The sequence below is a fragment of the Dendropsophus ebraccatus genome, chromosome 8 (assembly GCF_027789765.1).
Source record: "Dendropsophus ebraccatus isolate aDenEbr1 chromosome 8, aDenEbr1.pat, whole genome shotgun sequence".
Lineage (NCBI taxonomy): Eukaryota > Metazoa > Chordata > Amphibia > Anura > Hylidae > Dendropsophus > Dendropsophus ebraccatus.
In genome coordinates, this window is record NC_091461.1 from 100,069,780 (window position 1) to 100,096,882 (window position 27,103).

The following is a 27,103-nucleotide window of genomic DNA, read 5'->3' on the forward strand; positions in this document are numbered from 1 at the left end:
GGTCACATGGGCTCTCTGACCAGTCTGCGGGTCCCATACCCAGCAAGCTGCTCCTGTGTGATAGGACTCCTTTCTATCATAGCAAGCATAAAGCTTTTTTAGGGTATGTGCACACTACAGAATTCCGACAGAACACGCATCACTGATTCCGCAGCTCAAACCCGCTTGGGGACTTTGGTGGCCGCCTGCATCTTCGCTGCTACCATAGGCTCCATATTACGGTTTGCCAAATTCTGCTATCCGCCCAAAGAATGAACCCAGAGGAATCTGGCAAACCATACAATGAAGTCTATGGTAGCAGCGGAGTTACGCGTGGCTGCCAGAGTCCGCGAGCGGATGCGAGCTATGGAATCTGCAATGGGTGTTAAGACAAGATTCCGTAGTGTGCACATAACCTAACAGTGGAACTGAACTAAACATGCTAGCCTTCACCGCCCCACCCCTACCAAGCACACTGCCATAAGCAAATGACTTTGTTCTTGGTTACCAGTTGTCCTTCCTTGGTCCCTATGACCCAGTCTTCGGTCACCAGTTGTCGTCGCTTGGGAGCATTTTGGTTGACATTAATCGCTCAAGCCACGCAGAACGTGGTGGGTCCAGCCATCAGTATAAGGTATATGGGGCCCTATACAGATGATATCAGTGGAAATAGGGTTCGGGCATGGTGGAAAATCACTGCCTAAACCCTTTGTTCTCAGAGAGATAAGCCACAGCCACAGCCACAACAGTATGGATGCAACTAAACCCTCTGCTGCCTTAGAAAAAGGATAGACTCATCTGTGCCGCATATTCCTGTGTATGTAGAGAATGGAGAGATAGCGGTCAGCCGAATTACCATTTAGCCGGCAGTTATCAAAGGGGTCTGGCCACCTTTAGCTATGCCCTATACTCTGGATAGGGCATATCTACTGCAGATGGGCATACCCCTTTATTAATCTGTGGTTGTCATCATCATCATCACCAGGACTGCTGTGTGTGACCGGTTGTGACTGTACCATCCATCCCACTTAAGGCAGTGTTCACACTACATACCCACAGAACGACCGGTATCAGTGAAGATCATCCTGGCCGGTACTGCAGTACCGCTCAGATGAACTTCATTTATGCTGAATTGGGATGCGGGTGCACCCATGTGCATCCAAATTCCAATTCACCATAGCACATAATGGAAAGTGTGTCCGGAGCCGCACACTCCATTGTGTGAACTGCCAGGTGTTGACAGCTGCTATTTAATAAATAGCGGTCGCACAAAACTGAAATGTCAGTTTTCGCTGCATCTGCTAGGGATCCCGGGCGGAGTGTATACTATGTGTATACACTACGGCCGGGATTTCCTCTGACTTCTAAGCAATGTATCTTTTGTATTAATCACGACCGTTGCTGCAAATCAGCCACAACGACCGTGATTAATACAAAAGAATTGTGTGAACGTGGCCTAAAATGGTAGAAAAAATTTTGCAACATTTACCAAAAAGCATGGTGACTAATTTTACCGTATGAGGCATCACATGGTTCTATGTAACTAACAATTAGAAAAGCGTAGCGAAGCGTCCTCTAGCAGGTGATGACAGGTCGACCCCATGAGGCTGCAGAAAGGTTTCCCTCTGTCTCCGTCATGTGTTGGGACGTAGATGTAAATGCAAAACTGCAAAGTGTAAGTAAAAAAAAAAAGAAAAAGAAAAATACAGGAGTAGAAGGTGGAGCAGCAGGACAGCAGGGAGGCTGTACGGTGAGGACGGTGGCCGGCGGCTCTCCTCTCGCTCCTTCCGCTCATCTTTGATTTAATGGTTCCTATTCCAGGGCTGACACTTAGGTATTTCTACCCTCCAGATTATAACTCACTCTGGGCTATTATTCAGCTCCTGAGCCCTGGCCCTGCTGCATCTATCCCAAACATAATATCCTTCATGCATATATTATCTGTCTGCCTATTATCTGGAATGATTTCGGAATTAAATTTCAGCCTGGCAATATTGGCGGTAAGAGCGGCTCACTTTATGGTCTAGTCAAAGGTTAGAATACCAATCAAAGCGCCGCTGCCGATGCACTGAGACATTTTAATATTCCAAAACCCGGTAATTGTAAAAGGACATAATATTTTTTCCCTGATTACCCCAAAGGCAACACATGTTAACAAGACGGAAGCGCAGAATGAAAAGAACGGTTTCAGAGTTCGCCCTTTTTTTCTCGGAGGCGTATTTAAAAGAGAAAAGACCCTGGATCTCATTTCTTTACATAAAAAGGACAGGGGGTGTTGGGGGGCTTCCGTGTAATTCTGCCCCCCCCCCCCCCCCCACCCCCCCCGTTGCTTGGTCTTATGAGACTTCAGTTTCTTATTGTTCTCCATCACCTATAAGAGGGGGAAGCTTTACGTCTAATTGAATATTAGCTGGATTGCTAACAATCTGCTGTTCGGAGGACAACGCCACCGCCGCTGCATCTCCTCCGCGCAGCCACAGACAGTGCAGGATCCGCTCATTACCTGTAATTATGTTTACACTGTAATTATACATTAATTAAAGCGTTTGCTCCGGAGCAGAACTCTGTGCCCCCCCTGTAATCGCGGATTAATTCCCTCAGATGTGATTTCATATTGTCTTATTAATTGCAGCCGCTAATAAACCTCCCTCATTAGGGCAGCACCAAGCAGGCCGGGAGCAGGAACGAGGCAGGCGGGCACCAGGAGCTGAGACTAGACAGCTGCTGCACAGGTGAATGAGGAGATGAAAGTTATACAGATTTGTAAATAACTTCTACTGTATTTAGAAAACCCAATCCTTCCAGTACTTATCAGCTGCTGTATATCCTGCAGTTAGTGGTGTACTTTCCAGTACTCTCTGTTGCCATCTCTGTCCATGTCAGGAACTGCCCAGAGCAGGAGAGGTTTTCTATGGGGACTTGCTACTGGACAAATCCTAACATGGACAGAGGTGGCAGCAGAGAGCACTGTGTCAGAATGGGAAGAATACAACACTTTTGGCAGGACATACAGCAGATGATAAGTACTGGAAAGTTTGAGTTTTCTAAATAGAGGTATTTTAAAAATCTGTATAAATTTATTCAACTAGTTGTTTTTAAATTTTCTCCAAAGTATCCCTTTATGAAACCACCCTGTTAATAAAAATCTCTATCACCACGATATTGTATGTTCTTCTATCCTGATGCCATGTTATGGAAGGGAAAAATAAGTGCTTTATATATTTTTTGGCTAAAATAGATTCCACATGATAATTTAAATAACAGAAAAATATAAGTTATTTGAAAATCAACTGGTGCCAGAAATTTAGAGAGATTTGTTAATTAGTTCTCTATAAAAATAAAAAATAAATTAAATCTTTCAATACTTCTCAACTGCTGTATGTCCTAGAGCATGGGTCTCAAACTCAATTTACCCGGGGGCCGCTGGGTGAGGCTGGGCCGCATCAGGTTTTCCACAAGAAGAAGGGGACTGGGGGGTGACACAGGGGACTGGGGGGAGCAGGGGGGTGACACAGGGGACTGGGGGGAGCAGGGGGATGACACAGGGGACTGGGGGGAGCAGGGGGGTGACACAGGGGACTGGGGGGAGCAGGGGGTGACACGGCACTTGGGGTGACACAGGGGACTGGGGGGAGCAGGGGGGTAAAACAGGGGACTGGGGGGACCAGGGGGATGACACAGGGGACTGGGGGGTGACACAGGGGACTGGGGGGAGCAGGGGGGTAACACAGGGGACTGGGGGGAGGAGAGGGTGACACAGGGGACTGGGGGGAGCAGGGGGTGACACGGGACTGGGGGGAGCAGGGGGTGACACAGGGGACTGGGGGTGACAGAGGGGACTGGGGGTCTCTGAGAGGGGACTGGGGGTGACACAGGGGACTGGGGGGAGCAGGGGGTGATAGAGGGGATCTGGCGGTGACACAGGGGACTGGGGGGAGGAGAGGGTGACACAGGGGACTGGGGGGAGCAGGGGGGTGACACAGGGGACTGGGGGGAGGAGAGGGTGACACAGGGGACTGGGGGGAGCAGGATGGTGACACAGGGGACTGGGGGGAGCAGGGGGTGACAGAGGGGAGCTGGGGGGTGACACAGGGGACTGGGGGAAGGAGAGGGTGACACAGGGGACTGGGGGAGCAGGGGGTGACACAGGGGACTGGGGGAGCAGGGGGTGACACAGGGGACTGGGGGTGACACAGGGGACTGGGGGTGACAGAGGGGACTGGGGGTCTCTGAGAGGGGACACACGGGACTGGGGGAGCAGGGGGTGACAGGGGAGCTGGGGGGTGACAGGGGACTGGGGGAGCAGGGGGTGACAGAGGGGAGCTGGGGGGTGACACAGGGGACTGGGGGGAGCAGGGGGTGACAGAGGGGAACTGGGGGTGACACAGGGGACTGGGGGTGACAAAGGGGACTGGGGGTCTCTGAGAGGGGACTGGGGGGAGCAGGTGACGACACAGGGGACTGGGAGTCTCTGAGAGGGGACTGGCGGGTGACACAGGGGACTGGGGGGAGCTGGGGGTCACCGAGAGGGGACTGGGGGGAGCTGGGCACACACCCCTCCTCCTCCTCTCACCCCCGGCACCGGCGCTCTCCTCTCAGCCGCACATGCAGCTCCTCGATCTCTGGAGGAGGAGGCCGCGGGGACTGCAGGGTGAGGTGATCGCATCACTGCAAGTCCTGGGGCTGTAAAGCAGGATCGGGGGTCTGCAGTGCATCCCCCGATCCTGCTGAACAGCCCCAGGACTTGCAGCGATGCGATGACCTTGCAGTCCCCACGGCCTCCTCCTCCAGAGACCGGGGAGCTGCATGCGGAGGCTCTACTAGGCGGCTGTAGGCCCCTGCACCGCTCATCTGCCCCGCACCACCGCCGCACACCTCCCCTCCCACCGCCGCCGACCACCTCTCCGTCGTCTTCGGGAGGCCGGACGAACAGCTGCAGCCGTCCCTGATGCCGGCCCCCCTCTGCCGCGTTATCAGCTGCTCAGCCGCGATTGGCTGAGCATAAAGTTAAGCTGATGACGCGGCAGAGGGGGGCCGGCATCAGGGTCGGCTGCAGCAGTTCGGCCCGGCCTCTCGAAGACAAGCACAGTGTCAGGGCCGCACTTACAGGAAAGCTACCATTGAGGTGGGGGCCGCAAACTAGTGTCCCGAGGGCAGCAGTTGGCCCGCGGCCCGCGAGTTTGAGACCCCTGTCCTAGAGGAAACGGTGTATTCTTTCCAGTCTGACACAGTCCTCTCTGCTGCCACCTCTGTCCATGTCAGGAACTGTCTCCCGCTCAGGACAGTTCCTGACATGGACAGAGGTGGCAGCAGAGGGCAGTGTCTCAGGCTGGAAGGAATACATCACTTCCTGCAAGACATATAGTAGCTGATAAGTACTGGAAGGTCCGTTTTGTTTTTGTTTGTTTTTTTAAGTTAAGTAATTTACAGATCTGTATAACTGTATATATTCTCTGGAGTAACCCTTCAAGTGAGATTTCTGATATGTTTATTGTGAGACCTAAATATTTCCTTTATCTATACAATGTTCCTCCATACATGTACACATACTGTATATGCACTATTCCCTAATGGTGTTGCTGGACCCCATTAACTGAAATGGGATCCGTCAGCTCCACAAGTAGTGTAAAACCTCTGACGTGTGAACAGAGCCTTAAGGTACTAAAACACAAAGCGATTTTTCGTCGATCAGCGATAAACGAACTCAAACGACCGCTATGGCGAACAACCTGAAATCGTTCACCCAATTACACGGAACAATGATCGTTACTTGTTACTTATTATCGATATTGCGTTCGTCCTGTTGTCGCCACTGCGTTCACCGCTACTGTATATAGTGGACCGACCGCAGTTCTCTCTCCACTGTATACGACGGACCAACTGCAGTTCTGTATACAATGGACTGACGAAAGTTCTCTAATGTATATGGAGCAGACACAATTTGATGATTGTTATACTCACAGCGGACTGGGCTCTAGTGGTGGTCTATTACTATTAGGGGTGACCACAGGTTATGTGTCACATGATCACTGTATGTTCTTATGTTCTGTAGGTAGAAGAGGCTATTCCTATGCCTGAAGACATGAAGAGACCCCTAACACCTTTTAGAGTCCAGTATATGAATGGTAACTGCAGATCTGCATATGTCTGGCATATAAATGGCTTTGACTACAGCTCTGGCTGTGATTGTAGTATCAGAATGGTGAATACAGCTCTGGATACGACTGGAGTATAAAGGCCTCCGTACATCTTCAATAACTGATGGCCAAAGTATTGTTAGGCAGTCACAACCTGCAATATAAAGTTTCAAATTCTCCAGCTTTCACTTGTGATTTGGTGGAGAATCAAGAAATCAGACAAAGAGATTATTTTAACAGTGGATGGGGAAACGTGGGGACAGATCTCTGATGGGAAGAACCAGCAGGGGCCCAGTTTCTGATAGAGTACCACATCACTCTCCCTGATGGAGTTTTTCTGCTGAGGAAATCCCTTCCCATTCCGCATCCGCCTCACACACTGCGCCAGAGAGACATATTAAACGTCAACCTGTCATGTGTCAACGCCTGTCACCCCAGATTATACTCATGGCGGGGGCTGGGGACTGTGCCGGCAGCTCTGGACCAGCATAGAGTGGGCACAAATCCTTCCTGCAGGCAGGGGCCCGGCCCGGGGAGGGGGGCGCCAGCTCCTCATTACACAAGTCACGGCCCAGGTTACTTGCTTTGCCAGCTACAAGCTGCCATCCGTTCAGCAAAAGTTTAGTGAACTTCAAATGGCGATGAGTAATGGTCAGTGAACTGCACAATGCCTCGCCGTCCGTCACATCACATCTACACAGGAGCGGCAGGCAGCGAGCAGATCCACTCTGACAGCAGTGACAGGCACGTCTCTAGACAGACCGAGCGGCATTTACCAGACTGCTACGTGTAAGCAAGACAGTCTGCTAGGGATGAAGAGGACAGGTGGAGGCAAGCTACTGCCATGTCAGGCTGCGGAGAGGTGACTACAATCTATTACTCTCTGTTATCAGCCATGTCAGGCTGGGAGAGGTGACTGTAGGACAGGTATATACAATCTATTACTCTCTGTTATCAGCCATGTCAGGCTGGGGAGAGGTGACTGTAGGACAGGTATATACAATCTATTACTCTCTGTGATCAGCCATGTCAGGCAGGGGAAAGGTGACTGCAGGACAGGTACATACAATCTATTACTCTGGAAATCTTGGAGCTTAGACACGTTACATGTTTTTATAAGTAAGACCAGGTGATGTTATGATTGTACATTTTTTGTCTTCCGTTTCTCCTTTTTTGATGTACTTGGAAATTCTGTTTACATTATCGCTTTTTCGATGTATCATGTCTTAAAAGAAAAAATTCTATAAAAGTTATCAGTCATGTCAGGGTGGGGAGGGGGTGACAGAAAAATTGTGAAAAGACATTACAAGAGAAGGTGGTGTCTAAAAAAGAAATTTGCACCTTACATTTATTAATTAAAAAAAAAAATTTAAAAAATTATATATATATATTTATTTATATATACAGTGGTACCTTGGTTTAAGAGTAACTTGGATTAAGAGTGTTTTGCAAGAAGAGCTCACAATTTTTCAAAATTGTCACTTGGTTTAAGAGCATTGCTTTGGTTTAAAAACTCCCTGTACTGGGTGGGAGGGCGAGTGGGGGAGGGTCATGATCTGTATAGCGGGGTCTTCAGCACTGTACTCTGACCCAGGAAGACTCTCACCTTCCAAATCATAGCAGATCCACTTCAGACTGGGGCTTACATCAGAGGACAGGACTGTGGAGGTAATTCTAGCCTGTTGTACTACGTTACTGCATTATGGGGATCTGCAGCTCCATTCTGTATCTACAAACTGCTGAGTTTCAGGTTTATGCCCTTACTATACAGTACATTATACACCACATGCCGATTGCTATACTGTACAGTAACTTATAGGATATATCCAGCTGTTTTTTAATGTTTGTTTCATTTGCTTTACATGTTATTCAGAATAAAAAAATTATTATTTTTGGGGTGTGGAACCAATTGTCTGCATTTACATGATTTCTTATGGGAAAATGTGCTCTGGTTTAAGAGTGGATTTGTATTACAAGCACGGTCCCGGAACGAATTATGCTCGTAATCCAAGGCACCACTGTATATATGTGTATATATATATATATATATATATATATATATATATATACATACATACATACACACACAGTACTGTATGATACATTATTATGAATGCTGCAGATTCCCTGGATCCTACATTCATGTCAGGTATCAGAGATAGTGATATACTGTATGTGAGTGCACAGGACACGGCTGATAACAGGCAGGGATCTGAGGCCATTGTATTCTCTTCAAACTCCCTCATCAGACTCCCATTATCTGCACAATAAAGGGACAAACAGGAAACCCGTCCTTCCCCCCCCCCCCCCCCCCGGGGGAAAAAAAAAATTACACTTCATTTCCATGCAAATAACCCTGACCGCAGTCCCTCCCCGAGGACAAACACACTTTGAGGAAAAGGGGTATTTGGTAAGAAAAAAAAGAATTACAAGTACACCGCACATCCACTGCGCACAGGCGCACATACACACACACAGGCGCACCCATACATACAAACACACACACACAGTACCTTCTTCAGATTGATCCACTGCTTGAAGTAATCTGCGACCTGCAGCCCTAAATATTCACACTGTCCCGGCAGCCTGTCAGAGAGAGAAAAAAAAAAAAAAGAAGAATTTAGCGAGGACTGGATCGGTGTCCCATAATCCTCACCAGTGACATGTCACAACACCCAAAGACAGTGCTGTCCAACCTGTCACAAAACCACAGCTCCTATCAGAAGTTTTTCAACCAATGTAACAGTGTTCCCCAACCTGTGGCTGTCCGGATGTTGCAAACTACAACTCCCAGCAAGCCCTGGAAAAAACGGTAGCTGTAGTTTTGCAATAACTGTAAAGCCGAAGGTTTGGAGTTAAACAGTGGCCATACCAGATAACAGGCTATAATATTCCAGAAGATTTAGACTAAATCCTCCACACCGCTGTGATGTCACCAGCTGGACTAGACACAACGGCCACTCATCTCCCAAAACAAGTAAAATTACACATCAATATATATGGAACACATTACATAATACCCTATAATCCTACAGAGAAACTGTGAACAAGCTGCTGTTGCTGGATCTGATAATCCACTAGGGGGGGGGGGGGGGAATGGATAGATAGATATATAGTCATGACATATAGATCAATAGACAGACAGGTATATACGAGATGATAGATAGATAGAAAGAAGATATGTCGATTATATTATCTGTCTATGTGCTTTTCCTCATTCCTGTATACCGTACAGGCCCTCGCACTCTTACCTTTCTCGATTTTAGATAATAACCTTATACATAAACACGAGCGCCCTCGGGTGATGGCGGCGCTGGATCCTCAGAAGAGTTTAATAACTTTCTGTATGGCCACGTTGTGTGTGTGCAGAGAGCGGAGAGCCAGCCAGGAGGTGCTATAGGCTGCGCCATCCTGTATAGTAGCTTTCTCCCAGCTCCCTATGATGGATGCTCCCGTCTCCTTATCACTGGGTGCGGTGATGGACGAGGGGTCATTGTGCGCTATCTCCCCTCACACTTTACAGGGCATCATTATCACTGGATGGCACGAGGTGAAATACGGCGCTGGGTACCAGGAGGGAGGGGAGGGGGGACACTAATTGAACAACAATAGGAGAGGAGCGGTTATCTTTATCCGGCTGCACAGATTGCTGTATCCTCTGGATGATACAATGTGCCGGCGCGGCGATAGCTTATCAATTTAACCCTAATTATCCTGGAGGTCAGAGCCACAAATAAAGGCTTCGGAATTTCAACAGGTTCTGCTGGAAATAAACGTCGGGAAGGGGCGACAGTGAAGAGGGGGGCGGAGGGCGGCGTAATTGAATTCCATCTCTCAGGTGGTCCCAGTGTATCAAAAATTCATGTCGCCGTCTAGCAACTAATCACCGCGGGTTAATGTCCATCTGCTGCCGCGGCTCCCCCGACGTGCTGGGGTCACAACGGGGGGGTGGGGAACGCAGCACAGGATGAGATCCAACATCATCCACCCTCCCTGGGGGGTTCTAAAGATCTATTTACTATACACCTCCATCACTGCCACCTAACCGCCAGGTAAAGGCCATTACCAAGGAGCACAGTGACGAAAAGCGAATGGAGTATAAGCATTATGAATGCAGCTCTGAAGGTAACTGGAGTATAAGCATTGGGAATGCAGCTCTGAAGGGGATTGGAGTATAAGCATTGTGAATACAGCTCTGAAGGGGACTGGAGTATAAACATTGTGAATACAGCTCTGAACGGGAATGGAGTATAAGCATTGTGAATGCAGCTCTGGAGGTAACTGGAATATAAGCATGGTGAATGCAGCTCTTAAGGTAACTAGAGTATAAGCATTGTGAATGCAGCTCTGGAGGTAACTGGAATATAAGCATGGTGAATGCAGCTCTTAAGGTAACTGGAGTATAAGCATTGTGAATACAGTTCTGGAGGTAACTGGAGTATAAGCATTAAATGCAGCACTAGTTTAGATTAAAAAAAAAGTTACTGTACTGTACAGTTCACTGTAAACATTAGCTTTCCTTAAAGTGACACTGTCACCTCCTTTTTGCATTCGGGTAAATTTTGCAAGGGTAAATTCGTACGTCATGGTGCTTGTTCAAGTAAAAAGTCATCTTTCATCAACTGCAGATTGTGTTAAGTGGGCGGGGCCTCGCGGCATTAGCGCCACTTGGCCCCGCCCACAACGCCACAGTTGGCCTCACCCCCTCGTCGGCCACTGGAACAAGCTGGCCGAAAGGTCTAGACCACACCCCTTTACGTCTGCCAACCAATGGTCGTCAAGGGGGCGGGGCCAACGGTGCCAGTGGCGCTAATGCCGCGAGGCCACGCCCACTTACACAATCTGCAGTTGATAAAAGGACACTTTTTACTTGAACAAACACCATGACGTATGATATGAAATAAGGTATGAAAAACGCTAAATTTACCCTTTACACCTGTGTAGAGATGTCAGAATGCACAAAGGGGGTGACAGTGTCTGGTGTTATCCAGAATAAGAAATTTGTAATTGAAATACAGGTGTCACATTTTTGTTTCATTTCTTTTGTGTTTTTACCATGATTTTCATGTTATTTTGCTACAAATGTACACAAAAAGTGTCTATTTTACCACAAATGCGTAACACTCAGTAGGAGAATCAGAGAAAACAAAAATACCATGTATGAATGCAGTCTTATGGACAGTAAGGTGCGATTACAACATGCTGGATTGTGGTAAATGAAGCAGCAGGTGCTTAAACCCCACTGTGCAATACTGTGCAATGAAATTAGATGTTCTGCAACAGCAATGGGTGGTGAACTGGAAGGAGTGCTAGGGGAAGGGAGTAGGGAGGGTGGGAGGACTGTGATGAACAGCTGAGGAAAAGAAATACATCCTGGGAAGCACTAAGAAACTGCTAAAACAAAGTACAGCCCCAAAATACAGAACTAAGAGCCCCAAAACAGACAGAATTTTTGTAGTTTTGAACTGGAGCTGAAAGGTATGCAATGCTATATGCTTCTACAACACGTTTATTTTTTTTACCTGATGTTGAGGTATCCCTTTAAGGTGGCCATACACCTTCAATAATGATATCTCCCATCCTCCCCATACACAGAACATTCATGTGTTCTCTATGAGGGCAGGAGGGGTAAGCTGCCGCCAGAGCTGTCTAGCTTCAGCTAATTTCTCTGAGATCAAAGGGGTCAGGCAGTGATTTTCCATTGAATCGTCTGTTGGTGGACTGTTTGAAGAGCCCCATACACCTTACACTGCGAGAGGTGAGTACAACTCTCAAAAATGTATAGGGACCTTTAGGATAGATTCCCATAGGTTACTTTTTATGATTTGCAGAAATATTCTATTTCTCCACAACATTTAGTATAAATTACAATGACAAAAACGCCACTAAGTGGATAGTGTGAACAAACTGCAAACAAGAAAAACACCCCAACAAAGGGGCAGAGCACACAGTGAAGTCCCCTCTACTATACTGGGGGGCCGGCAGACCCTCATTAGGACACGGCGGCTACTCCACTACACACCTGGTGGCCGAGGACGCTGCTGCTCCTCCTTACAGGATTTCTCCAGAGGGAAGACACTTTATAGAAAAGCTGCTAATGATCAAGTTGCAGGGCGGCACCTGACATGTCGTGACAAACTGCTGTGTGTCGCTGTCAGGCATCTCGTCCGCTTTATTGAATTATTGTTGTTTTCTCTATTTCTATTCCCAATCTGCCGATGGTCTGGTCTCCGCGCACAATACACATGTTTACCGTCTCCGGTGACAGCCTCATATCAAATAAATAATTACCACAACACGTGCATAATAAGATGCCGCTTATTATCGCGCCGGTGACAGCAGCGAGGCCGCGCTGACAGGAGGACTCCACATTTATTTATTTTAACTTGTCACGGTACAACAAGTCTATAAGCGGAGCGTCTGCTTTAAATATCACTGCACGAAGTGTAGACATGACAGGGAGCTGCGCATCGTCTCAATCTGCTGTCAGCCTGCACTAATGAATGGAAGCAGTGGAAGAACAGCTCTGGAGGCTCTGCCTCACATTCCCCTATAGACTGGGTCACCTCCGGACATGGGATGCGTCTCATACGGGACATGAACCCCAAAGAGGCGAACCCGGAGGATACAGTATGTACTGGGGGTGCGATAACTGGAATTTTGACAACACTTTTGCAGTGTTTGTTTTTTTTAACACTTAGTGCTTTTCGTATTGCAGCTAGTCGATGACTAATTTCTCAACACTTCAGTTCAAAAGAAAAGTTGTCAGCAATAAAGATTTAACATTTTTTAAATCCAAGACTAATAAATTATGCGAGAATTAAATGAGGAAGGGGAGTATAATAAGATGGTGGACTCTGGAGGCTATGAGCTGCAGCGTCTCCTGACGTCGTCCTTCTTATGACCGACACATTGTAACGGATTTGTTTGCTGCAGTTACAGGGGACAATAAATAGTAACGGGAAGGATCTGAAGGTAAATGTCGCTCCTCCAGGACCTGGTAGTCGCCTGAGGACACAGCCTGTTTCCTGCAGGGCGGTCGCAGGTTGCAGGGATGAAGGCCGATAGTGATGGCCCGTCGCAGGGGTCCGCAGCCTTCACACGGCACTGATGCTGGCCGGGGTGTCTCATGCTCGCTGACACGCTGCTGTAGACATGGAGCTGTTTGCAGTCTCGGGGATTTGTTAGTAATTATTTCTCTGGTGTCACCCTGCTGTCATTCTCCAGGAGATACAGAGAGCGCCTGAGGCTGCCTGCGAGAGACAACCAGGCGAGAAGAGGAGCCGCACAGGTTCCCGCATCCACCTCTTCAATCTTCTGCTGCTCCGTCCTTCAGAACTCGTCTGCTCCAGCTTCACATCCTATTTATTTAGTGCTCACAAAGAAGCCGCTTCCAAGTCCTCAGACGACTGCACCCTCTTCATATTAAATTACCTCCTGCACCGGGGTCCCAATCCCAGCCCCCCGATCCACAAAGTACCCTGCTCCATCTTTAATCTGTTTGTGGCCTGCAGCGAGAAGATGACTTTGTGAGTTATGATGGCTCCAATCACAACACTGTCTGCAACCAGCACATCCTGATCCAAAGCCGCCAGCCGCCCGAACATCGGGAAAGTTTTATACAACTCAAACTTCATTCTTCTAAGGATAACAATAAAATAACAAATATCTGTATATATTATTTACTCTGTGCCCTCTATGATGTCACTTATGCCTCCTGTATAGCTCCAAAGTAGCAGTTTCTAATATACAATGTATCTCAATATGTCACTAAGTGCATACATTACTTATCCTGTTCTGATCCCGAGTTACATCTTGTATAACACCCCAGAGCTGCACTCACTATTGGTGGGGTGTCTATGTACATACATTACATTACTTTTCCTGTACTGATCCAGAGTTACATCCTGTATTATACCCCAGAGCTGCACTCACTATTCTGCTGGTGGGGTCACTGTGTACATACATTACATTACTTATCCTGTACTGATCCAGAATTACATCCTGTATTATACCCCAGAGCTGCACTCACTATTGGTGGGGTGTCTATGTACATACATTACATTACTTATCCTGTACTGATCCTGAGTTACATCCTGTATTATACCCCAGAGCTGCACTCACTATTCTGCTAGTGGGGTCAGTGTGTACATACATTACTTATCCTGTACTAATCCCGAGTCACATTCTGAATTATACCCCAGAGCTGCACTCACTATTCATCCTGTATTACTTATCCTGTACTGATCCTGAGTAATATTCTGTAATATACTCCAGAGCTGCACTCACTATTCTGCTAGTACGGTCACTGTGCACATACATTAAATTACTTATTCTGTACTGATCCCGTTTTATACTCCAGGGCTGCACTCACTGTTCTGCTGGTGTGTATGCTGACATCAGTAAGTTCTAAATACAAATATATATATATATATATATATATATATATACATACACACACACACACACACAGGTATCTGCAGGTATCCTGTACGTGTGAAATGAACCTTAAGGGCCTTTCATGTAGGCCAGTAATCGGCCTGTGAAAAGTGACAGTGCTGCTTGTTATCCGGCATCCTCTTCTTCGGCTCTCCAATCCTTGGCGCCGGGTGTATCATCAGGCCCCACCTCCCCGGCTGTCAATCCTGGAGGAGGAGGCAGAGGCAGCCTGAAGATACGGTCAGCAGCCAGGGACGGAAAAGCGAAGAAGAGGATGCCGAATCATAAGCAGCATGGATGGTAAGTATGCACTGCTTGTAATCAAGAAACAGACAGCACGGATATATACATACCTGTGCTGTCAGTTTCAAGGGCTGCACAAACGATACAAGGATCATTCGTGCAGCCGGCAGCTTGATTTATCGTTCTGTGTAAAGGCAGTGCAAACTAGCACTGATCTTACAAATCAGCGCTCATTTGTGCCCCCGTGGCCGAGAAATCTATTAGTCTAAAAAGGACCCTTAAACATAGGACAATTAACTTTCTGTTCTTTTACCAGTATTCCTTGCACACCTGTTGTTATGCTACTTTATGCGGTGTTGTGTGTGCAATGCATTGTGGTTGATATAATTTAGGCCAGGGTCACAGTGCATTTTTCTGTTCGTTTCACGGTTACCATTCTCATCCATATTCATCCGTATTACGTTGCGTCTACACAGACAGATTATTTGACAGATTTTGGAAGCCAAAGCCAGGAATGGATTTGAAAAGAGGAGAAACCTCAGTCTTTCCTTTATGACCTGTTTCTTGTTTATAGTCCGTTCCTGGCTTTGGCTTCAAAAATCTGTCAGATAATCTATTGTTTGTAAAAGAAAAAGAAAAAGAAAAAAAAAAAAAGAACAAATTGGGCGGGGGGGGGGGAGGGGAGTTAACAGACATTACCTGCGTACTTACAGACGCTCCCACTGACTTCTATTGGTAAACCTGCAATTACAGCCCCTACCTGTTCAAGGCAAAATCACGGATCAAGTAAAAGCACCTGATCAGGCCCTATAGAAAATCAATAGGACATTGGGGATCCGCAATTACAGACCAAAAATACGGACATGTAAATGGGGCTTAAATCACTGGGAAGTGGAAAACACACACAGTGTAAACCTAGCCCTAGTTAAAATGTTTTCTATTCCAGTGTAATATTGTAATGGTCTGGGAGCCTCTATAGTGAGTTACCTGGATAGATCTAGCCAGGTGATGTGGTGGTGATGGGGGGGGGCACTCGTGTTGCTCATCTCTTTGCTGACAGATGTTGCAATGATCGGCCATTTTGGGTTTAAAAATGTAAGGAAAGGCAGTAAATAGTGAGGAGATGTTGAGATCTTAATTCACGATAATTCGGGGAGGGGGAGTAGCTTCTCTTCCCGGAGAAGAATTACGCCGAGCAAATAAAATGGAAGGAGCGGCGTAATTTACCGAGAAGCTTTCACTAATGTGCACATAAGACGCGGGACACAGACTATAAACACTTCAGTGCAGACGCTGCTTTATAACCGCCGTAAACTCAACAACAACACCAGCCGCCATTAAAGACTCACTTATGGCTTGAGGAACCGCAGAGGCCGCACCCGAGTCCGTAAAAAATGACAGACCCCACCCCAATAGGACCCAGAACAGGGACATACGACCTATAACCCCACCACCACACACAAAAAAAAAAACTATGTAAATTTGTGTTCTCTACCTCGGCTTTATGCTTTAGACACATCCAGTCAGCTGCACTTACTATTCTGCTGTGATATCAAGTCTTATACTAGTCAACTCCAGAGCTGCACTCACTATTCTGCTATTATGTTAAGTCTTATACCACAGTCACCCCCAGAGCTGCACTCATTATTCTGCTGTTACATCATGTCGTATCCTTCAGAGCTGCACTCACTATTCTGCTGTTACATCATCTTGTATCCTTAAGAGCCACATGCATCATTCTGTGGTTACATCATTTTGTATCCTTCAGAGCTGCACTCACTATCCTGATTGTTACATAATGTTGTATCCTTCAGAGCTGCACTCACTATTCTGCTGTTACATCATGTTGTATTCTTCAGAGCCGCATGCGTCATTCTGTGGTTACATCATGTTGTATCCTTCAGAGCTGCACTCACTATCCCGCTGTTACATCATGTTGTCTCCTTCAGAGCTGCACTCACTATTCTGCTCTTACATCTCTACTTAACTCCCACATTGCAATGCTTCCTGGTGCAAACAAAAGCAACAGAATTGTAAATGCAACTGTGAATAAGACTGGAGACAAAGAAGAGAAGTGGTCTTCCTTTTAGACATTGAGACATGACAAGCTTAGATACTGTATCTAAACAGCAGAGTATGGGAGTATGGAGATGGAACAACAGGAGAAGCTTAGATACGGTATGTCAGTAGATGATGGTGTGTAATGCCACTCTCACACAGTAACACATGACAGGCTTGGACAGTCTCAGATGATGATGGAAGCTAGTGACAGTATGACAAGACAAGCTTAGATACAGGAGCTCAGCAGCACATTATGAGGGTTGATGCTTTTTTCAGACAGTATCACATGACAGACTTAGATACAGTAGGCACATGATTGAGAGGGGCGTTAAATGCTCCTTTTATAACCATACAGAAAAAGCTTAGATACAGTATCTCAGCAGGTCATGGGGGTGCAGACAGTATGATGGTGGTGTAAGTGCTGCTGTCACAGCACAGGCTTGGATACAGTATCTCAACAGCACAACGTGACACTCTAATACTTCAGTATGCGGCGGCATACACCAAAGTGTCTTGTTGTCACCTTTGGCGCTCTCTCTGGATGCCGCCTCCTCTAAATCTCGCAGTAGCCTTCGTCTCTGGAGGACGCCATAAAACACGTCTGCTCCGCCGTCTGCCCCTCGTTAGTTTTTTATTTTCTTATTAAGAGACAAATCTAAGAATTGATGTCAAAATAAAACTGAGCAGTGATAACGCATCCAGATATCAATTTACTGCCTGGCATCACCGGGCCCTCCGCCACGCTATAAACACAACATGGAGAACACAAACAGCTCTGCTCATCTACCAGAAGCGCGATTACTGTCTGCAGGAGCGTTCCGGAGATGGGGGGTCCGATCCCAAAGGCTGAATACGCAGGGGGCAGACCTTTTAGAAAACACTAGTCTAAAGATTAGAGGGCCGGGCTTCTCCTGTGTATGTAAAACTTCACCTCAGAGGTTTTGTTACAATGTATCAGTGTACACCATCCTAAGGGAGCTGTCTACACTAGCAGAAAATAAAGAAGACTTCCAACACCATTACATTTAGGAAATTACTGGATACGTCTAGATGTCTCTGATGATGATTAAGGACAATGAATTTTGCCAAACACGTTGACCTGATGAGTATGGATGTCTGACAGTGCAAGGGCTTTACCTGCTCTACAGCAATGGGAAGCGTTACTCTACACTTAAAACATGTACGTTAAACACAAAAAATAGTGTGAAACCAGACGTATAGTTTTCTACATTACAGAAGACATACCGTACTTAACCTATGGTCCCTAACCTGTTCCAAAACTACAAGCCTATGATGTCCTCCTTCTTTAGACCCTTCAGACTCCTCTGTCACCCCCTCCCCTCCTCCAGACCCCCATCCCCTCCCCTCCTTTAGACCCCTTTGTAGCCCCCTCCCCTCCTTTAGACCCCTTTGTCGCCCCCTCCCCTCCTCCAGACCCCTCTTTCCGCTCCCCCTCCTCCAGACTCTTCTTTCCCCTCCCCTTCTCCAGACCCCCGTCGCCCCTTCCCTTCATTCAGACCTCTCCCCCCTCTCCTCCTCCAGACCCCTCTGTTGCCCCCTCCCCTCTTCCAGACCCCTCTGTTGCCCCCTCCCCTCTTCCAGACCACTCTGTTGCCCCCTCCCCTTCTCCAGATCCCCCTGGCCTTTACTTCAGACCCCTCTGTCACCCTCTGTGGCAAACACCTGCAAAAAAATTTTGTACAATGTCCGCCCCCCTCCCAATACACTAACAGGACATAGGCACTACGGCTCTATCACACTCATCAGATCTCAGCAGGAGACTACCCGTCCACCACTTTATACTCACATGAGTTTTAAGTCCCAGTCTCCGCAGGTGACGAAGATGGACTTGACGCTGGGATCTAAGAGCCCCTCTTTGGCCATCCACTCGTCGACTCTCTGAAAGACACAAAGGGAATGTCATGTGCGGCTCGTGGCTGTGAAGGAGACGCCGCGTCCTGCACAGATAAGACCATGCAATCAGACCGCCAAGAAAATTGTGATCTTATCGGCCCCATCCTCGACTCTCCGCGTTATTAACAAGATCTGGGGATGTTTACCCATGGAGGGGGGGGAGCGGAAGGTCACAGGACTCCGGAGTGGCCCGGGGCCAAATCACAAGAGCATCTTATCATAATTCCCTGTGATGGTGATAATCCGGGGGGTGCTGGGAAATCATTGATCGTACATCACAGCAACATTAGAACTTTCATCAAGGTTACACTGCCGCCCCCCAATAACAGGCGTGTAATAAGAGCACATACATATACACAACATACTACCCGATAACTCTCACCTCCAGGACCTGGCTCAGAGTCGGCTGTCCATCCACCATTTCTTGGATTATTCCCGTCAGCTGCAAAGACGCAAAGTAGAATAAGAAGGTTACAAAGGAAACATCTATATCTATACATATATCTATATGTCTATCTATCTATCGGTATATATAGGATTGTAGGGAGGATGGCAGGATTGACACCTATGCTGTAGAACAATGAAGCAACAATGAATACAAAAAGTACCACGAGAATAAATATACTGGCTGTAGGCCGGCGATACCTCCACTCAGGAGTCTGGGAAAGCCGAGTGATGTATTATTTGTTGTCACACAGCTTTTCTAGAAACTAATTCCACCAATAAAAGTATTAATAAAAGGCTCAACGTCTGGAATTCCAGGGGGCTTCCAGGATTTAAAAGGAAATGTCAGCTTTCTTCCAGAAACAGCGCCACTACTATTGGTTGTATCTGGTTCTGCAGATTGGCTCCATAGAGAGGAATGGGGAGATACCAGACACAGCCTATAAAACACAAGTGGCGCTGAATATTGCTCTCCTATTCTGGATAACCCCTTCGTTGCCTGTAATCTCAGAAGTCACCATTCAATAGGCTTCAGATTACAAGATTACTCAGCCTTCCTTGACTCCTGAGTGAGGATATTGCAGCTCAATGACCAATAAATTATATTTGTCTGTGATAAAACCTTATTCAATCTTCCAATAGAAATTACAGTGGTACCTTGGTTTAGGAGTAACTTGGTTTAAGAGCTCACAGTTTTTCAAAATTGTAACTTGGTTTAAGAGCATTGCTTTGGTTTAAGAGCTCCCTGTACTGGGTGGAAGAGCGAGTGGAGGAGGGGCATGGTCTCCATAGCGGGGTCTACAGCACTCCTTCACCTTCACCTTCACCTTCCAAATAATAGCAGATCCACTTCAGGCTGGGGCTTACATCAGGGGACAGGACTGTGGAGGTAATCTCTTCATAGCTGTAACAGCTCTCTCCCCGGACAGAGAGTGCTGCATGTATGTACCCACATCTGTCCTGTTCATTCCTTCTTACTCCCTGCAGTCTCTGTCCGCCCTTGTGTTTCCCATCCTCTCCATTACTGTACAGTAACTTATAATATCATATATTCTGCTGTTTCTGAATGTTTGTTTCATTTATTCTACATGTTATACAGAATAATAAATCATTATTTTGAAGGTGTGGAACCAACTGCATTTCTATTATTTCTTATGGGAAAATTTGCTTTGGTTTAAGAGTGGATTTGGATTACAAGCACAGTCCCGGAACGAATTATGCTCGTAATCTAAGGCACCACTGTATATATTTGTATTCTTTGTACAGGGAGAGACATAGGTCTTAGAACATCCTTTAATTTCACTTATGAGGGGGGGGGGTCTATTTTAAAGGCTGTGTCCGGAACATTGCCGCCATCTTCAAAGTCACCATAGTGAATCGAGGGCAAGTTTTACCAACGGGAAGATGACCATGTAGCATATCAAAGAAGTCTAGCCTCTTGTGGTTTAAAAGTTCTCAACACAGAAAGCTGCAAACACTCTGAGAACGTCAAATAGCTGTGCATGACAGGGAACATTGCTGCCACTTTGTGAGAGCGCCGCCCAGCTACCCCAGAAGCAGGACGGACATATGATATGGTCTCCTTCCTCTAGCTATGTTCGGTTCCCTCCAACCCTGATGATGTTCATTGTGGCAGAGAAGACTCGGCGAGCAGCTCTAGCACAATCTGCAGAGCGCGCAGGAGCACATGTGTCACAGAGATTATCAGCTGCCGCCTGGGCCCCGGTGACCAAATTAACATAGAAATGGCAGAAGATTATTCGCTGCGAGGAGAAATAGCGGAGAAGTGGTGTGGATTTCCTGAGATGAGGAAACCGCACGCAACGCAGATTACTTTATGGTAAGTCATTCCCTAGCAGTGATCCAGCAAATCTCATCAGATATTATAATATAAGATGGTGAGGAGTGCAGCGAGGACTGGAAACCGCAAGCTACAGCATTATACAGCCCCGGGCAGCAAGGAACTGGATCTGGCAGAAGCCTGGGCTCAGGAGCTTGCAATCCATAAGCAATCTAGTCTAGGCAATACTCTGTGGGGTCCACACAGATACTTGTAACAATAAGGACAACTGAGAGATCTCCTATCTTTTGGAAAACTACCACTCCCAGCATGCCCAGTTAAGACTATTGCAAAGTTACAATGCTATAAAACTTTTACAACACTTGCAAATGTTGCAAAACTACAACTAAAACGACAACTGAAAGCAGTCAGGGCATGCAGGGAGCCACAGGGTGGGTTACACTGTTCTGGATAGATAGAAATGTAACAAACCCTCAGCAGTTGGCAGAACTAGACCAGGGTAGTTTGTCCTGTACAGATGGTGTCCAGCCCAGACGATGCTCTGATATACATTGTCCTGTGCTGCTGATGTGTCCTTAGCTTACACTGATACACTGAACCAAACTTTGAGAAGTATACACGCCTGCACGCATGCGTTCACATGGTGCTTGCTGTGACTCCGCTCCCGCTGACCCCGCGTACGGAGCCGTTTATTAACTCACAATGTAAGTATAATTAATGGTAATGAATCGCCGGCTGCGACTTAAGGCGAACGTCTGTGCTGTAATGACCGGGGAGGATCAGTGATAAATACGTCTCTGGGAGAAATGTTAATTAAAACGAGAGAGGACGCTGCAGGATTTGCTTTTGTAGTTCATTAAGTTCTTATGATGAGGAAACATACAGCTCCGGATCCTGAAAGTCTCCTATAGAGGGTGCACCCCGAAAGAGAGACGTCACTTCCCACATAAATGGATGGCTGCTGTGTGTATAATAAATACATGGTCCGGGGTGCAGGGAGTGTAATAAATGCATGGTCCAGGGGGTATAAGGAGTGTAATAATACACTGTCCAGGGTGCAGGATGTGTATAATTACGTGGTCAAGTGTGTGTAATAAATACAGAGTCCAGGGTGCAGAGTGTGTAATAATACATAGTCCGGGGTGCAGAGCAGGTAATAATACACTGTCCAGGGTCCAGTGCGTGTAACAAATACATGGTCCAGTGCGTGTAATAAATACATGTTCCTGGGTGCAGAGCGTGTAATAATAATGGTTCAGGGTGCAACGAGTGTAATAAATACATCATCCAGTGGTGGAGGATGTGTAATAATACACTTCCGGGGTGTAGTGGGTGCAATGAAGACATGGTTTAGGGTTACAGAGAGTGTAATAATAATACACTGTCTGGGGTGCAGGATGTGTAATAAATACATGGTGCTGGTTGGAGGAAATGTGATAATACATGGTTCGAGTTGCAGGACATGTAATAATGCATGGTTTAGGGTGCAGGGAGTGTAATAAATACATGGTCCAGGGTGCAGGGCATGTAACAAAAAAATGCTCCAGGGGTGCAGGAAAAGTAATAATACACAGACCAGGGCTGCAGGGAGTTTAATACACAGGTTGGGGTGCAAGGCGTCTAATAAACATTCACGGGTGAGAGGCGCAAAATAAATACACAATTTGGGGTGCAGGAATTGTAATAAATACACAATCCAGGGTGCAGGACACATAATAAATACATGGTCTAGGAAGCAGGTTGTGTAATAAATACATGGTCTGGGGTGCGAGGCATGTATAAATACATGGTCTGGGGTGCTAGGTAATAACGCATTGTCCAGAGAATTGTGTAATAATAAAACTACCTGCAGCGCAGGGTGTGTAATATTTACAAGAGGGCAGGTTTTATTTTAAAGGAGTCTACTGATTCCAGACTCCACCATCACGCGGTAAATTAGATGAATCCCCACCTCCAACCACCACCACTGAATACACCAGTGGTCCTACCCCTCCAGCTGACACTCGGCATCGCACATGGTGGCTTGGGGTCAGCAGGAGCCGCTTGGCTATAGAAACCCTAGTGCAAGAAGCTCTAGATGAAAAGTACTGTCGTTGATCCAGCTTCTTCTCTGTGGTTATATGTGGGGACAGGGGACTAAAACGCTGCACCCTGATGGAATTCAGAATCACTCTCATCATCCAGAAGAAGTGACCTCCGGCATACCACCTAACAAGGACAAATCGCCACCGCTAACATGAATCGCGCACCAGCCGCATTGATGTACATTACACGCTACATGTTGATACCAGATTCCCTGACGTCCTGACACCAGACTAATGCGGCAACAACTGCGCTGACCTTATCACACAGGCCCATAATCCCGCCATGAATTAGTGGCGGCGCTGACCTTTTCACATCGTCGTACCTACTAGACAAGACGTGTGAACCAAGGACAACTACTCCCCATCAGCCGAGGATAGTCATCATCTTAAGACTTAAACTGTGTGCGCCGCATATTGGAACTGAGAGGGCGCTACATATATCACTGTATACCTGTATCATCAGGCACTTAAGTCTAAAGGCACTAAACAATTATCGGCCTTACTTTGCCAATTACCATCTGATCAGGCCGATAATCGTTTAGTTAAACAGCACATGTTGAAAGGCAACAATGAACTGACATGCACGATGTTGGCTGATCCTGGTCTTTCAACATGCTGAAAGATCACGATTATTTCAGCGACAGCAGCGGAAGCAGACTGCTACTAACTAGCGGGCAACTCGAACGATCAAAGGATCATTTAGGCATCCCCTCCTGCTGCTCCACGCTCATTGTCTATAATAATAGCACAGGCAGCAAGCTTGGAACGAAGGGGAAGAGAGTGCAGAGCTGACAGGTCGATGCTCACTTCCCCAGGAAAATCTTTACAATCCCCCAAGCCAGGCTCCGTGTGCTTATTGAAGAGGGGGCAAAAATATCTAACCCACATGATAAATGTTGTACACAGCAGGAGAGAAGGGTCATTGGTGTATGCGCTACAGTAATGACACTTACCTCAGTGCAAAACGGGGTGAGCTGTGGGTGCACGACGGGCTGAACATATGTGTGAAACGTTGACTCGATCTCCATGGTTCTGCCATTTAACTTCAGTATAGGGAACTCAATTATTTCCTACAAGAAGAAAATACAGAGGTTATACATCCGACCCAGCTCACCGCACAGCGCGGCTATATACTACATGAAAGGACCACATCACGTCTTATCCAGATTACAATATCTCTTAGGGTACTATTAGATGGGCCGATAGGGGCCCGATAATAAATGTAAACGCGCGCCGATCTGCTAGATCGGCGCTCGTTTACAGGGCTTATTACACGGCCCGATAATCGTTTAACAAGGGCTGCAGGGACATCGTTACCAATGTCCTTACAGCCCTTGCTAAACTGGTATAAATTACCTATCCCGGGTCCAGGGCTCCTCCTGCTCCTCTTCTTCCCGGGTCCCGCGCGCTGCAGCTTCAGAGTGGCCTGTCTTAGCTGACAGGTCACTCAGCCAATCACTGGCCACGGTGGTCCCGGCCTGTGATTGGCTGAGCGGCCTGTCAGCTAAGACAGGCCGCTCTGGAGCTGCAGCGTGCGGGACTCGGGGAGAAGAGGAGCAGAAGGAGCCCTGGACCATGGGTAGGCAGCACATATAGTAGGTGTGAACACGACCTGTCGGACACCAAGTGTTGTCAGGAAGAGTGTCCCAAGCAACCAGTCCTGGCAGGGGCATCCCTCAGTGGAAGTCAGGGAGGGTGCATCTCCTCTCCCCACAGGGATCAGGCAGGAAGAGACCTTCCATATCCAGGAAGTGGGGTGGCGTCTGATCACTGCAGATTTTCACTGACTTCTCATTAATCACAAGAGACAAGAAAACTTCTTCATCTTAGATGATTTACAAACTTATGCAGGATCTTACATAATTGTCAGTAACACAAAGGTTCCTAATAGTGAGCGCTCATTATTCAGTGCTGTGCCGCCCGTCATATCCGACCGCGTGGTCTTCCCTGTGATCGTGCACAAAGAGACGGCTTATTAAAAGTTACCCACTGAGCCGTTCCGTCACAGCCAGGGACCAGGCAGCATAGGCAGCTCCATGGAATGAGAGCAAAACGGTCAGTACTATGCCTGGGCCCAGCCTGCTCCGCCGTACACCCATACATCGCCACTTTAAAGGCGTTATCAAGAATTAGAAAAACGGCTTCCAAAAACAGCGCCACATGTGGCCTCAGGTTGTGTGGGATTTCACAGATCAATTTCATGTAAGCGAGCTGCAATACCAAACACAACCAGAGGATGAGAGGGGCGATGTTTCTGAAGTTAGGTTTATCTAGTCCTAGAGAACGCCTTTAAAAAGGTTTTCCAACTTAAAACTAACAAGGAGACAAGAGATCACGAGGGGGGTCTGACCTCCAAACTCTGCGGCAATCCCCAGATGCCCCACCGACCCGGGTCGTATGTTTTGAACTCTGCTCTCTCTGGCGGCTCCATAGAGAATGAATATCACCGCCGGAGAGAACAGAAATTGTCTCTTTCCGGCTGCTCCACAGAGAGTGAATAGAGCAGCGGGGCACGTGCCATATCCACGGTTTGATTCAAAACAAAAGGAGCCGGAGGCCAATATGGAGAGTAGTTTTAAGTTGGAAAATCCCTTTCATTTTAAGATGCCTATAAGCACTAAAAACCAAAGTGTGGGTGGATGAGGACAGAAAGGATGCACCCATCATTAACTTCCCACTACATTTTAATGCAGTGTCAATAAATCCAGGAGGCAAAGCTTGTAGAGGCTTCAGTGACAGCTTGATGACTGTTTGGTCACATGACCAGCACTCACAGAGCATTGTCTACTACTGAATCCAACTTCAGCTGGGAGCAGGTCTAGCTATATGTACAATGTATCAGTCTGGAGATCAGGCTGTTAAGCTCACAGAGCATTGTCTATGCTGGATACAACTGTATAGGCCCTATTACACTGGATTATCGTGCAAAAAAAATTGTTAAATCGATCGAATTTAAACGATAATGGTCCTGTGTAATTGCAGGCAACGATCGAAAAATCGTTCGTGTGTTGTTGATCGTTGATTTAGATCTGAACCTAAAATCGTTAGTCGTTCGCTAATCATTCGTTCGCTGTAGTTCTGCATTTTTCCACCAATCGTTCAGTGTAATTGCACATTGCCCATTGTTTTGCTGGGATCAGATGGAGCAAACAATCACTGTAACGATCGCAATAACCATTGGAACTAACACAACCATCGTTCTGTGTAATATGGTGAACGATTTCAGGTAAGATGATGTCCTGTAATGTCTGTTAGAAAGTTGTAAAGTTTATACATTGATGAAATTTTATTTTTATAATAAAGCCCAGAAACCTAAAAGGAAAAAAAAAACAGGGGCAATGATCCCTATACCAGGTGGGGGACAAGGCGGGAGGTGTGGACTTGGCAGGTATGGATATAAAGACATGGGGGGCACATCTATACTACACCAAGTGCGCCCCCATATGTGACATCAGGTATTATTCCAGTCACATGACTTTGCTATTAGAAGGCCCATAGTCAGTAATAACAACATCCGCGTAACAAGATAAAACAAACAGCGAGGGGCCGCGGCAGATAAAAGCGCCATCATTACTTTGAGGTGCTTAGCGCCATTCTTTATGTCCCCTGTGACGACGAGCGACAATTTGTTTTGTGCCTTGGGAAGATTAATTGGTCAGTTCCCCGTAATAAAGATGCATAGCAATGAGCCACCATTTCTATATATTTCTTTACGGCGGTGCTTCCGTGTCCAGGGTTATGTAAATGCGGGCGCTGACTGATGTCGCGGGGGTTCGTGCATTAAAAACACTGCGCGACTGATAACGACGGCTTCTTAATATTCACAAACAGTTTGCAAAATTTAATCAAAGCCGCCAAAAGCAAACATTTTTACTTGCTGACACTTTTACGAGCGCGTTCATACATTTTTTACTACTCAGGAAGGCAATTAAGAGAGGGTTAACCCTTTCCTGGCTGCAGCCCCCACAGTCACAAACAGAAAGGAGGGAGGGGGGGGGGGA

At 46.9% G+C, this 27,103-nt stretch overlaps 1 protein-coding gene across 2 annotated transcripts in view; it reads right to left on the reverse strand.

Annotated features, from left to right (window-relative positions):
• The window catches only part of ERI3 (ERI1 exoribonuclease family member 3), a 150,072-nt gene that overhangs the window by 98,976 nt on the left and 23,993 nt on the right, over positions 1–27,103 (reverse strand). For both annotated transcript variants that reach the window (XM_069981203.1, XM_069981205.1), the window contains exons 3-6: positions 24,056–24,172; positions 19,156–19,215; positions 18,667–18,758; positions 8,630–8,702 (exon numbers count right to left, since the gene is read on the reverse strand). In XM_069981203.1, the coding sequence (XP_069837304.1) occupies positions 8,630–8,702; positions 18,667–18,758; positions 19,156–19,215; positions 24,056–24,172 (342 nt within the window). The remainder of the gene's footprint in view (positions 1–8,629; positions 8,703–18,666; positions 18,759–19,155; positions 19,216–24,055; positions 24,173–27,103) is intronic.